The sequence below is a fragment of the Mastigoproctus giganteus genome, chromosome 5 (assembly GCF_048544385.1).
Source record: "Mastigoproctus giganteus isolate SK-2022 chromosome 5, ASM4854438v1, whole genome shotgun sequence".
Lineage (NCBI taxonomy): Eukaryota > Metazoa > Arthropoda > Arachnida > Uropygi > Thelyphonidae > Mastigoproctus > Mastigoproctus giganteus.
In genome coordinates, this window is record NC_143579.1 from 25,618,119 (window position 1) to 25,632,269 (window position 14,151).

At 38.0% G+C, this 14,151-nt stretch overlaps 1 protein-coding gene across 1 annotated transcript in view; it reads right to left on the reverse strand.

The window, feature by feature from the left end:
• The window catches only part of LOC150085249 (centrosomal protein of 120 kDa-like), a 213,987-nt gene that overhangs the window by 98,517 nt on the left and 101,319 nt on the right, over nucleotides 1-14,151 (reverse strand). The window contains exon 5 of the mRNA XM_090374498.1: nucleotides 2,346-2,438. Within this exon, the coding sequence (XP_090230624.1) occupies nucleotides 2,346-2,438 (93 nt within the window). The remainder of the gene's footprint in view (nucleotides 1-2,345; nucleotides 2,439-14,151) is intronic.

Here is a 14,151-nt window from a genome sequence, read left to right on the forward strand (position 1 = left end):
TTTTAGGAGCATTAGCAACCAAGGCCATATCGCTCCGGGGATATGCGGTGGTCATTCCCTGACCTTTCCGCATCCTCCGTATTTGGTAGTGACGGGCTCAAACCCCGGTCTAATCAAGAAGCGTGTGGGACTTGGTGGGACTGAATTAAAAACAGTAGAGGAAGAATGGGATTTGGGAGTTATGATATGAGCAGATATGAAGTTTTATGAGCAGTGTAAACAGGCAGCCAGAAAAGCCCATGGTGTCCTATTAATGATTTAGAGAACATTATCCTGTTGAGATCGGGAGGTCATAATTTCATTGTATAAGTCAATTGTAAGACTGCATTTGGAAAACTGTGTCCCAGTATGGAGACTTCATTTAAAAAAAGCTACTGCAACAGGATCTGGAAAGGTTGAGCAGATGGGTTGAGAGGTGGCAAATGAAGTTTAACATTGACAAATATAAAGTACTACATATGGGAAACAGCAACCCCAGAGCAACGTATCAACTCTGTGGTACTACACTGACAGTGGTAGAGATTGAAAAGGATCTGGGGGTAATTGTGCAGACAGATATGAAGTTCTCTGAGCAGTGCAGATGGGCTGCAAGAGTAGCTCATGGTGTCTTGTCAATGATATACAGGAGTTTTTCTAGCAGGGATAAGGAGGTGATTATTCCCTTGTATAAGGCAATGGTCAGGTCACACACCTTGAGTACTGTATACAGGTCTGGAGGCCTCATTTCAAGAAGGGTGTAGAGCTGCTGGAACGAGTACAGAGAAGGGCAACAAGATTAGTAAATGGAACAAAGGGTTGCTCTTAAGAAGAAAGGCTTAAGTTTTGCAAATTACAGTGTCTGGAGACTAGGCACCGACGAGGTGATCTGATAGAGGTGTCTAAAGCCTTGAATGGTTTGAGCATGCTCAATACCGATGGGATTCTTCCTCTTGCTCAGAATAATCACCTGAGAGGGCATAAATTCAGATTGAGGAAAGACAAATGTAGGATAGATGTGTGGAAATTTGCCTTTAGCCAGCGGGTAGTTGGTTGGTGGAACAGACTTCCATCCCTTGTTGTGGAAGTTGATAGCCTAAATAAATTTAAGGCTGAGCTGGACAGGTATTTGGAACGAACGAAGGGATGAAATGGGAGCGTTTTTTTTTTTTTTTTTTTTCTGGCTGATGCTGCATAAGCTTGCTTTCTTGCATCATATGTCTCTACTAATGCTAATGCTAATATGCAATGGGGTACAGGCCTTGTCACCAGCAGATTACCCTGTGCGAGTAATGTTCTGCCAGTGGTTCTTGCAGCAGTCTGCTACAACTCCTCACTTTCCTGCCTTAGTGATATTCACAGATGAAGCACAGTTCACATGAGACGGAATCCAAAACTTTCACAATCAGCATGTATGGGATGAGGAAAACCTACATGCAATTCTTCCATCACATCACCAACAGTTCAGCCTCAACATCTGGGCAGGTGTTTTCGGCGATAAGTTTTTTGGGCCCCATGTTCTACTTCCAAACAAACTCACAGGGCAGGCGTACAGAAACTTTTTGGAAAACTACATGCCTGATTTCTTGGACGACACACCACTGATCATTCGTCAACAAGCACACTTCATGCACAATGGCACTCCCACACATTTCAGCCACCTAGCCCACAATTACCCGAATCGAAGGTTTCCTGGTTGGTGGATAGGTAGAGGTGGACCAACTGTCTGGCCTCCACGCTCACTGATTTAAACCCACTAGATTTTTTCTTGTGGGGCCATTTAAAGTCATTGGTGTATTCGTTTCCGGTGGCTGATGTGGAAACTCTCTGCAATCGAATTGTGGCAGGTTGTGAGACAATACGAAACATGCCAGGAATTTGGCATCGTCTTCACGAGTCCATGAGATGTCGATGTGAGGCCTGTATTCAGGCAGAAGGTGGACATTTTGAACAATTACTATAAGGTGATGTGAACAGTTAAGTGTCATAGACAGACCTTCAAAACTCGGAAACCAAGCATTTCTGAAACTATGTTGATATAAAATATTTTTATTGTCTACATATGAGGAAGTTATTCCTGAAGTTATGCCGTGTATTTTTGAGACACCCTGTATATTGAAGCTTATTTCACTTTTATCGCATTTTAGAGAATTTTACAATTTAATAAATGATTTCAATTATTACATAGTAATTTATTCATTATAATCCAATTATACCAAACTGATAATATCCCACCAGTCTATTAAAATTTACTGATGATGCTGTACTACTATAACAAGTATTATACACAATGCAATTATTTCAATAGATCACTTTAAAAAATTCTTCATATACCATAACTACATTAATTATCGTGCAACTTAACATACCATATCTTTACAGAGAACAACAGAGGCACCAATTTGTGGTTCACTTCTAACATCCTCTACCAAATTCTCAGGTATGTCTGCAATGGAATATACCTAGATATATAATAAATAAACAAAATTTACCAATACGTATGGTTCTTTTAAAAATATATGTTTTAGTATTAGCCATGCAGTTAAAAAAAACTAAAGAATTTTGCAGCACCAGGCAAAATTAAGTTTTTTTCTGTTGCACTGTTAAGAAAAATATACCATATGCAAATACCACAGTGCTTTTTACAAAACAAACATTAAGTAAATAAATGCTGAAATAGATTATCTTAGTTTATCCACAGAATAACTTCAGAACTTTAATAAAATTTTGGACATGTCAGAAATGCACAATTTTCTTAAGAAAGTATATTCTAAGTGTAAAGTGAAATGAAAATGTATAATAAACTGTTCCAGAAAACTTAATTTCCAAGATATTGCTGTTTGAATGTTGAAGATACTGGGTGGAAAATGCTTTGGACTATACAAAATACTATGTGTTTTGTGAGCTGTGTTGCATATCTAAGTATAAACAGGATATACAAGGGGGTATCAAAAGGTTCGTACCCTTACCTAGAAATAACAGCCCTAGAAAGGTGAAACTTCAAGGAACTTTAATCCTTTTCTACGTACTCTCCATGTATAGTAACACATTTCTCCCATCTATTGATCAGTTGTAAAAAATTCAGAGCTACAGGGCTCAATAACTTCCACGATTTTTTAATATATTGATCAGTTTTTTAATGCCTTTATCATAGGAGTCTGCACTTTTTTCCTGAAACCATGATTACACTTCAATGATGACTTCCTGAGACGAATCAAAGCAGCATCCACGCAATGGTTTCTTCAAGTCTGATGGTGCTAGGTCAGGAGAATGTTGATAAAAGTTCTCAACATCCGTATTACACAAATCCAACAGTTGGCAAGAACATTGCATTCGACATTGCTTCTGCAAAGGCGTCAACAATCTTGGAACCTATTGTGTGGAGACCTTAGGCATGTGCAGATGGTCATGTAAAATTCTGTGGGCAGACCCATAACTAATTCCCACTGCATTTGTGATGAAATGAATTGTCACAAGTCTGTCACTCAACACCAGCTGCTCAACCTTTGCAACCGTCTCACTGTCTGAGGATGTTGATGGCCTTCCTTCTCTTGGCTTGTCAAAGACACTTGTATGCCTGCAATGGAACTCCAGTTTCCACTTTTTTACAGTGTCATAGGATGGATAATTCTGCCCATACACAGCTTTCATTTCTTTGTCAATTTCCTGAGTTTTCTTGCCATGCAAATGCTGTTATTGTTGTTATTTGGTTTTTAGGAGCATTAGCAACTAAGGCCATATTGCTCTGGGAATATGCGCTGGTTATTCCCTGACTTTTCCGCATCCTCTGTATTTGGTGGTGACGGGCACGAACCTCGGTCTAATCAAAAAGCGTGTGCTACGCACTGCTGCTCCTTCCCACCTGGCTACGGAGGCGCCCCATGCAAATGCAGGAACTTGATACTCCACTTTGTCAACCACAGCGTACTTCCTCAGTTTCCGGGCTCAACCTCTGGTGTACGATCTCCTACAGGAATGAAATTTCACATGTTAGTTATTGAATATGTAGACAACTTATATCAAAAATGGCATCTAGATCAGGGTATGAACTTTTGATACCCCCTTGTATATATAACTTTTATTAGTAGCCACTTTATACAGTGGATGGGGCTTATTGTGATCGATTTGGGACTGAGCCTTATTGATAATAATAACTGATTGATAACAATAACCGATGGAACAAGAATGCAACTGTTCAGCATTGTTTACTGATGCAGAGTGGAAATGTGTATATATAAAAAAGTGAAAGTGGACGGAAAAAAGCATGAAAATAAAGCAATATAAAATAATTTAATTTGACTGTTTAATTTAATTAAACTATTCACTATTTTTTGAAGAAATAGTGGACAGTCACCAATGAAAATGAAACTGTCATAATGTTTATGGAAATCCATACAAACCATTAAAATAATAAAGAAAATATTAAAATCAAGAATTAGAAAAGGGTTAATGCTCTACTGTAAAACAGCCAGATTGGTAGGAGTAGAGAGAGAGAGAGTGCTTTCTTTTTATGGAATGACAATACTGACAACCACACGAACTGTAAGAAGCAAAATCAGTAACTAGCCACATAATGTGTCAAAGTTCAAGAACAAATCAAGATGTTACTTGATCATTTCCAATGCACACATGTAAACCACGACAAGGCAAAAACACAACAACGTAAACCAAAGCCTGATTACAAAAAACAGCATTTTTTTATGTCTTCATATACATCTGATTGGGACTTCATAAAAGTGATTAACATTATCCAAATGATAACACATATGTGATTATAAAAAATGCCATGCACTGTATTAAATTCTAAATTATTCAAAGTGTAGCATCTGCACCCTCACCATCTGACAGTACACAGTGTCTGTATATTGCATGCAGGGGTGGGCCATCTTGAGGGTGCCTGAAAACCTAACTCTTACATATACATATGGAGAAAATTTTAAAGGGAGGTACCTCTGATTGTATGAATGGATAACACTTAATATTCTGGGAGAAAAATTGTACAATCCCCCTGCCAAAAAACCAATTACCTTGGCTATGTGGAAAAAAAAGTTCCTCCTGTCCCAAAAGCAAATAATTCTCAACTTCGTCTGACAAAAACAAGGGGTTGTTTTTGTCAAACAAAGTTGACAGAAACAAGAGTTTTCCATTTGCTGCTGTTTCAAACACAGGTATAAAAGAGGAACAGCAAGTTTTTTCTCATGTTTCCTATACAGAAATCAAAATATATAATATAGGTTTTCATCCTGCCAATTCGAAAAAAAAAAAAAAAATTAGAAATGAATGACAAGTATATACTATAAATGATGGACTCAGAAATAACTTAACATCCTCTCAACCCACCCTTCTTCAAAAAAAAAAAAAAATAAATAATAAATAAATAAAATAAAATAATAATAATAAATAAATAAAATGAAATCATTAAAATCTACACCCGATAATAGTGGTTCCTTAATCAGAGCAACCACAAACATATTGAAATATCAAATGAAAATTGATATTTACACAAAAAATTAATATATATAATTACATGCAATTAAGTTGAGGAGCTAACTCAATAAAACAGCATTTAAATATGAGAACATAGATACAGATATGGAATTTAAACCTACCAACAATATGAGGAACAGTATAAAAAAAAAAAAAAATTCCCTTGATATCAGTATCACTGAGGAGGCCTTAAGGGTTCAGAAAAAGTCAGAAGAGTTTTTGGGGAAACTTTTTGTTATGGGGGTAAAGATCAAGGGTAACTGTTATGATATGGGTCAACGTCTCAAGAGCGCTTTTGTTTGTTGCTGAAAAAGTTGATATTAAACATGAGCTGCTGGTAGTGAATATGAATGGGAAGCTAATTCTAGGGAAACAAGTTTTAAATAATTTCAAGGGATGTGTTAGGATAATACAATATACAAAAACACTTAGTCTTAATTGTGTATCTCAGGAGTGTTGTTCATAAAATGCAACACCTGGCTAAAACAGATAATGTTGACATAATAGGGCTAATGGAATGTGGTGTCACCTCAAAATAGGGAATGATGTGTTTCATTATGGTATGTATAATGTATTTAAGAAAGATGGGGGGGGAGGGGAGAAAGGAACCATGTTTCTTATCAAAAGCGGCCCGAGTGCAATAAAAGCTTTCCAAGATTCAGAACTTATGCAAGCCAGTGTAGATTCTGTGTGTTGTGAGATTTTTTAATTTATTTTTTAAAATGGTACTGTGCAGTCTCAGCCAGCTTTTGTGGCAAGCGAGCTGCAAGCAGAGATAAAATGAGAGTGGAGGTAAACTACACTACAGGCCAGACGACTGCGAAAACTGTGACAAGAGCCAGTAGCCCAGTAACCTATAATGCCATGACAGATAATGTTGACATAATAGGGATAGCAGAAATACAGGGACATTTAAATAAAAATGGAATTCTGAACGAATACACAACATGGGTTTGTTAAGGTAAAATGATGTTTAACCTGGTTTACTATTTTGACCCACCCACTCATGAGTCACATGGAGGAAATAATTTTGGCATTATTTGGATTTTAGCAAAGCATTTGAATCTTTCCTGTATGACAGGTTACTGTATGAGATGAATATGGGTATGATTCATATATGCATTGCAAGGTGCCTGCAGGGCAGGAGGCAGAGGGTTGTTGTTAATTTTTAGGTGCATCAGCAACTAAGTTCATATTGTTTAGTTTTTAGGAGCATTAGCAACTAAGACCATATTGCTCTGGGATATGCGGTGGTCATTCCATGACCTTTCCGCATCCTCCGTATTTGGTGGTGATGGGCTCGAACCCCGGTCTAATCAAGAAGCGTGTGCTACGCACTGCTGCTCCTTCCCACCTGGCTACGGAGGCACCAGTTCATATTGTACCACAGCATATTATCTGTAGAAGTATATATTCATGTACTGATTTACATGTCGTGCAGGCTGAAAAACTGGAATAATTCATGAAGCAAAACCCTACTCCCTCTGCCTGAGGTTGGCACTAACTACAGTACCAAATTTAAGAGTCCTTTAAAAATTCTTCTAGTAAACGACAAGACTCAAACCCAGATCTCCCCAAGTGAAAATTAAACAATACGGATAGTAGCCAAAAGCTACTATTCATATTGTGTTTTTAATGGTTTTATTTTGATATATATTTATAATAGTTTTAACCAGCTAAATTTAATTGATCTTATATGTGACATTCTTTATTGTTTTAATTGTTTTAATATTATTGAACAGTATTTGCAAGCACCTACCATTTATTCTATGTCTAATCTCTAAGGGATCTTTACTTAAAAGAAAGAAATCATTTTCTGTGAAATTCATGTGTGCGAGGTGTGGCTATTAAATAATGGCACTGTTGCAATAAAATAAATATGATGAAATAATTCGTACCTTACAAGTTATCCCCTTCAAAATAAAATAATTGCTTTCGAGTAATTACAGACCAGTTAGTTTAACTTCTGTTCCGGGTAAAATAATGGAGTCACTGGTTAAAGATGCATTGCAGGATCATCTAGACAAGACTGCAGCAATAATTCAAACACAGCATGGGTTTGTTAAGGGAAAGTCTTGTCTGACAAATTTGATTGGTTATTATGATGTGGTCACAAAGGAACTGGATGCGAAAAATAATTTTGATATCATATACTTGGATTTCAGGAAAGCTTTTGACACTGTTGCGCATGGAAGACTACTGTACAAATTGGAGCAGAATGGTATTAAGGGTAAGTTGCTACAATGGATAAAAGGATGGTTAAGTGGGAGAAGACAGAGGGTGGTAATCAATGGGTGCTGCTCTTCGTGGACTAATGTTATTAGTGGAGTCCCACAGGGTTCGGTGTTGGGTCCACTGTTGTTTTGTGTATTTATCAATGATATTGATGAAGGTATATCAGGCTTAATGTCGAAGTTTGCAGATGACACAAAGGTTGGCAGGGTTGTTAATGACAGTAATGGCAGTGTGCTACTGCAACAGGATCTAGATAATTTGGGCAGATGGGCTAAGAAGTGGCAACTGAAGTTCAACCTTGACAAATGCAAAGTACTGCATATGGGTAGAAGTAACCCCAGAGAAACGTACCAACTGTGTGGTACTACACTTAAGGTGGTAGAAAATGAAAAAGACCTGGGAGTAATTGTGCAGTCAGATATGAAGTATTCTGAGCAATGCAGACAGGCTGCTAGGGCAGGTCATGGGGTTTTGTCAATGATATATAGGAATTTTGCTAGCAGGGAAAAGGAGGTGATTGTCCCTCTGTATACGGCAATGGTCAGGCCACGCCTTGAGTATTGCGTACAAGTCTGGAGGCCTCATTTTAGGAAGGATGTAGATTTGCTTGAGCGTGTACAGAGAAGAGCAACACGATTGGTGAGGGGAATGAAGGGATTCTCTTACCAAGAGAGGCTTAAGTTCTGCAAATTGCAGTGGCTGGAGACTAGGCACTTGCGCGGTGATCTGATTGAGGTCTATAAGGCCTTGAATGGGTTGAGCACGCTGAATTCTGATGGGATCCTTCCACTTGTTCAGATTACGAACCTACGGGGACATAAGTTCAAATTAAGAAAGGATAGATGTAGAATAGATGTGCGGAAATTTGCCTTTAGCCAGCGGGTGGTTAATTGCTGGAACAAACTTCCATCTGTCGTTGTGGAAGTTGATAGGTTAAATAAATTTAAGGAGGAACTGGACAGGCATTTGGAGGGAATGGTGTGATGATTTTTTTTTTTTTTTTTTTTTTGGCTGATGCTGCATAAGCTCCTACACTTGCTTTCTTGCATCATGTGCCACTACTACTACTACTACTACTACTACTACATTTCTGGAGGTCATCTTCTGTAAGCCCTTGAACACTTTGGTAATTTTTTTTTCTGAATGTCTTTGATGGAATGAAAATGGATTCCCTTAAGTAAACTTTTCAGTTTAGGGAAGGAAAAAAGTCACAAGGGGCTAGGGATGGCAAGTAGGGTGCATTTGCACACAGAGAAGATATTTGTTTTCATCATGTTGATGAAATAGGGTGCCAATCATCCTCCCACAATTCAGGCCTCTTCTTTTGAATTTTTTCATGCAGCCTTGTCAGAATGTAGTATGTTTGATTGACAGTCTGATTTGGTGGAATGTATTCAGCCATAATAATTCCTTAAATATTGAAGAAAAAAAGAAGAATGGTTTTCATTTCTGATCCTGACATTCATGCTTTTTTTTTTGGTATGGGAGATTGTTTTGTCTTTCATTGTATCGACTGTCTTTTAGTTTCAGGGTTGTATTGAAGCAGCCAACTTTCACTGCAAGTAATTACAGTACTTAAAAAGTCTGGATCTTCTTCAAATTTTTTCAAAACATCTTCACAAACTTTGAGTCTTATCATTCTTTGATCTTCATTCAAAATTTTTGGCACCATATTGGCACACACTTTTCTCATGCATAAATTTTCAGTTAAAATTTGTCTAACTGTTTCTTTGTCTACATTGAGTTCTGATGTAACCGTTCTAATGCTTAAACAACAATTACTTCTAATCAATGTTTTTATTTGGTCCACATTTTCATCAGTTTTCATGGATATTGAATGGCACCTGGTCATTTATTGTCTTTAACATTCCTTCTGAAAATCTTTTATACCATTCAAACATGTGAGCTTTTGACATAGTATCTTCACATAAACTTGACATAACTCAAAACTATATTAATAAATTATTAATATAGCAAAAATATAAGGTAATGAAAACCTGTTGCACTGCAAAGTAAATGGGAGTGTTTGACCATGACTTGACAACTATGGAAAAGTTCAAGGTCAACATATGTGCTTTGTTTCACAGGTGGCACTTGGTGTGTAATGGCTGCTTGTGCAGTCTTGTTATTTCATAGCTACACTATATTCTCCTAAAAAAGTTGATCAATCAGATTCAATAGTTTTGAATTTCATCTTTAATTTCAAGTAAGATGATTATTATGGACTAAAAAGCTTCTTGGATTCTATCGGTTATGATGAAATACAAGAGAGAAAGTTCATCTGAGTTATGGGGGAACCTTCCATCTTGTATTTCGTTATAACTTAGGCATGCAAAATATGAGTATGAGAAATTACTAGCTAAGAATGGAGATAGGGAGTTTTATTCTTAAACATATATAGAGAGGAAAGGAATAAACCAAATAAAAACAATGCATTTAAAAAAAAAAAAAAAAAATTCTGTTTATACTCCGGGACAACCAAACGGTTAGAGGAGTTCACATGATAGATTGAATACAAGAAACAGCACCGTATTCAGTAGTCACGGGCTTGAACCCCGGTCACTCAAGGCATGTGTACTTAGGCACCCACGCGCCTGACCACTAGGCTACGGCAGCCTTTAGAAAGAATACAATCAAACAGTTGGAATGTAACTTGGCAAACAACTAGCTAAAGGTTCAAAGTCAACTGCTGTGCCTTTGTTTCACAGGTGGCACTTGGTGTGTTGTGGTTGCTTGCACAGTCTTGCTATTAATAGTCACTTCTTATAAACTACTTAAAGTGACTACCAAATGTTTTCAAACAGGATGATCCCAGAGGGTGCACTGCCTAGTGGAACTTGAGGGATAAGATGAAGAATAAGATCATCTCTCAAGGGACAGTTCATCATATTCAAGGGAGGATGGTTATGGTCTTAGTTAAGAATCATATAAATATCTAAGAAAGTGAATATACTTGATACATGTGACCAGCACAATTTTGAGTCAGTTTGGCGTGACAGAGCACTGGGAAAACAAAAATGAGGGTAGGAATGGAGACTAGGCACCTGCAAGGTGATCTGACTGAGGTGTATAAAGCCTTGAATGGTTTGAGCATGCTCAATGCTGATGGGGTTCTTCCTCTTGCTCAGAATAATCGCCTAAGAGGGCAGGCGCCTCCGTAGCCAGGTGGGAAGGAGCAGCAGTGCGTAGCACACGCTTCTTGATTAGACCGGGGTTCGAGCCCGTCACCACCAAATATGGAGAATGCGGAAAGGTCATGGAATGACCACCGTATATCCCGGAGCAATATGGCCTTAGTTGCTAATGCTCCTAAAAAAAAAACCAAATAACAAAATAACAATAGCCTAAGAGGGCATAAATTCAAATTGAGGAAAGACAGTTGTAGGATAGATGTGCGGAGGTTTGCCTTTAGCCAGCAGGTGGTTGATTGTTGGAGCAAACTTCCATCTGTTGTTGTAGAAGTTCATAGCTTAAACAGATTCAAGGCTGAACTAGACAAACATTTGGAGTGAGTGGATGGATGAAATGAGAAAGGGGTGTGATTTTTTTTTGGCTGATGCTATATAAGCTTGCTTTCTTGTATCACGTGCCCTTGCTAATGCTAATGCTATACCATTGTGGGCCTTTGCCAACATGCTGCCACAACATAGTTAATGTTGTGGCAGCATGGTTTTGTTGAATATAATCAATGTTCCCAGGCCAAACCATGAAAGAAAGCCTCAGACCATCATGCTGCCTCCAACAAACATCACTGTTAGCATGATACCATTTGGCAGGTAGCTTTCTCCAGCCATTGGCCAATCCCAGACATGACCATCAGATTAGTATACCATGTATTTGACTCAACATTTCAAAGCACAGCTTCCATTTCCATTGGTCTGTTATCCTTATAACAAGTCAGACAGCATCTGGCATTAGTTGGAATGATTAGTGACTTGTGAACAGTTGCATTACTGTGGTAAGCCATATTAAGCAGCATCATTCATACTATACTGATGCTGACATACATTCCAGTCATCTCACTGATTGCCTGTGTGTATGCTGCAGCAACATTGACCTTGTTCTGAACAGACAATCCTTTGCATGGCTCTCCTGTTGCATTCTGTCAGCTTTGGAGGTTTTCCAAATTGTTTTATGACAGTTTCGGCATCACTGCTTCCATTTGAAGATCACATCACCACTTGTTGACCTAGGACTGTTCAGTGCCATTGAAATGTCACTTACAGACTGTGTTGCACCGTATTATCATTCCATGCTGGAAGTTGGTTAATTGCATCAGTCGTGGCACCTTGCACTCACAATTTTACTACTGTCTCCTTATAGATCTACAAGCATATTTATAGTTGTGTCCGACATGTAATGTGCTTGAGTACTACATGGCCAACTATCAACGGAGGGCTGTCTGGATATTAATGATAGGGTAATGTATACTTTAATTTTAAAAATTTCCCTTTATGTATATTTAAATATGCTTGTTTTAATAATGACGTAAATGCAAGGGGACTTGTTCATATTTGAACTGTAATTTTTGCTGTTTATCCATAAACAATGAAAATTGCATGCGCACTTAGCTTGCTTATTGGCCTATCTGTGAGCCAATAAGCAATTTCCCCCATAGTACACAGCTGCAAATAGCAGTGACCATATAAATACAGTCGATTCCAGTTATTTGGGACACATGGGGGCTAGTGCATTTTGGCCCGATTAAGCGGCTGCCCCAATTATCCGAAGTTTCACGTAAATAGTTGGCCACCTCCGTAGCCAGGTGGGCAGGAGCAGCAGTGTGTAGCACACGCTTCTTGATTAGACCGGGGTTCAAGCCCGTGATCACCAAATACAGAGGATGCGGAAAGGTCAGGGAATGACCACCGCATATCACCGGAGCAATATGGCCTTAGTTGCTAATGCTCCTAAAAACCAAATAACAACAACAACAACAATGTAAATAGTTAAAAATACAATGCCCCCCCCCTTTACAATTGGTTCACTGTACAATCAAATCATGTTACGATGGAGTCACAATTGTAAAGTACTGTTCACTATACGATGTGCAGTAAGCGCCGGTCATTGTGATCACGTTTGTGAATTGAATTTTAATTCAATTAAACAGCGATTCTAATTAGCGAAAATAGGAGGAATATTATCCACAGGCTATAAAAGTAAAGATATATTAAGTACAAATTTACCCTTTATTACCTTACCAATTAAAAAATTAAATGATACGTGAAAATCAGAAGAATTAATACGTACTGCCGTAGCCTAGTGGTTAGGCGCGCGAGTGCATACAAAGTACACGTGTCTTGAGTGACCGGGGTTCAAGCCCGTGACTGCTGAATACGGTGCTGTTTCTTGTATTCTGTCTATCTTGTGAACTCCTCTGACCGTTTGGTCGTCCCGGAGTATAAACAGAAAATTTATTTTATTATTTTACATACTAACTAAACTAGTTGACATTTCTCTTCACTGTTATTTGTGGGTGGGGGTTAAAATTTAAAACAGTAAAAAGATAAGCAATCAATAACAAAGAAGACGGCACACACAAATTGCAAGTAACACAATATGCGCAAGTGAGAACGGAGTAACAAATTACGAGGCTTTAAAAATAGGAATGAAGAGAAGATTATGAAAATTATTTTTTTTATATGATTGAAGATTCCATAGAAGTGTAAACACATTTTACCATAATAACCCACAGAATTCCAGCTGTTGATATTATCCCAAATTCAATAAGATCGAGTTTACTATCAGTTTATGGTAGATTTCACTAACACAAAAGCCCAATAAACAGGTGACTGCTAATTGTTTTTATTGTTTTATGGTTGTGACCTCCAGAAATCCGACCGTACCACGTAGTTCGGTCGGAGACAATCGTAGGGTAATCTTCAGTGCTGCAGTCTCCTGCCCCAATTAAATGGCATTTTGTCCTAATTAAGCAAAGTAAACCTTGGCTATTTTCTCGATTGGGTTCTGTTTTTTAAGATTTTCTCCAAATAAACGGCTGCCCTGATTAACCGGTGGCCCAAATAACCGGAATCCACTGTATTAATAAAGTTAAAAGGCATTTATTTTGGACAATTGCTTGCTGCAGTTCTGTATGTGGACTCTCACAAAGAAGCTAACATCAGTGTTGGTGGTATAGCACCAGCCAATCGTATCTGTTATCAAAATGCAAGTACAAGATGATTTCCAAAGATGCTGATATTTCATCAGAGAGCATAGAAAGCTGAAGATGCCATCTAAACATTTGGAAAATCTCAGTAGGAAGAGGAATGCATTTCTTGACTAGACTGTGATATGCAATAAGACAAGGATTGATATCAAGGTTCACTACACACCTGAGATCAAACACAAAATGGTGTTACACAAATTCTCCATCACCAAAAAATTTGGAAACACAGAAGTCTGATTTCAGTCTTTTGCTACTCTGAAGGATTTCCTGATAAAAGATTAAAG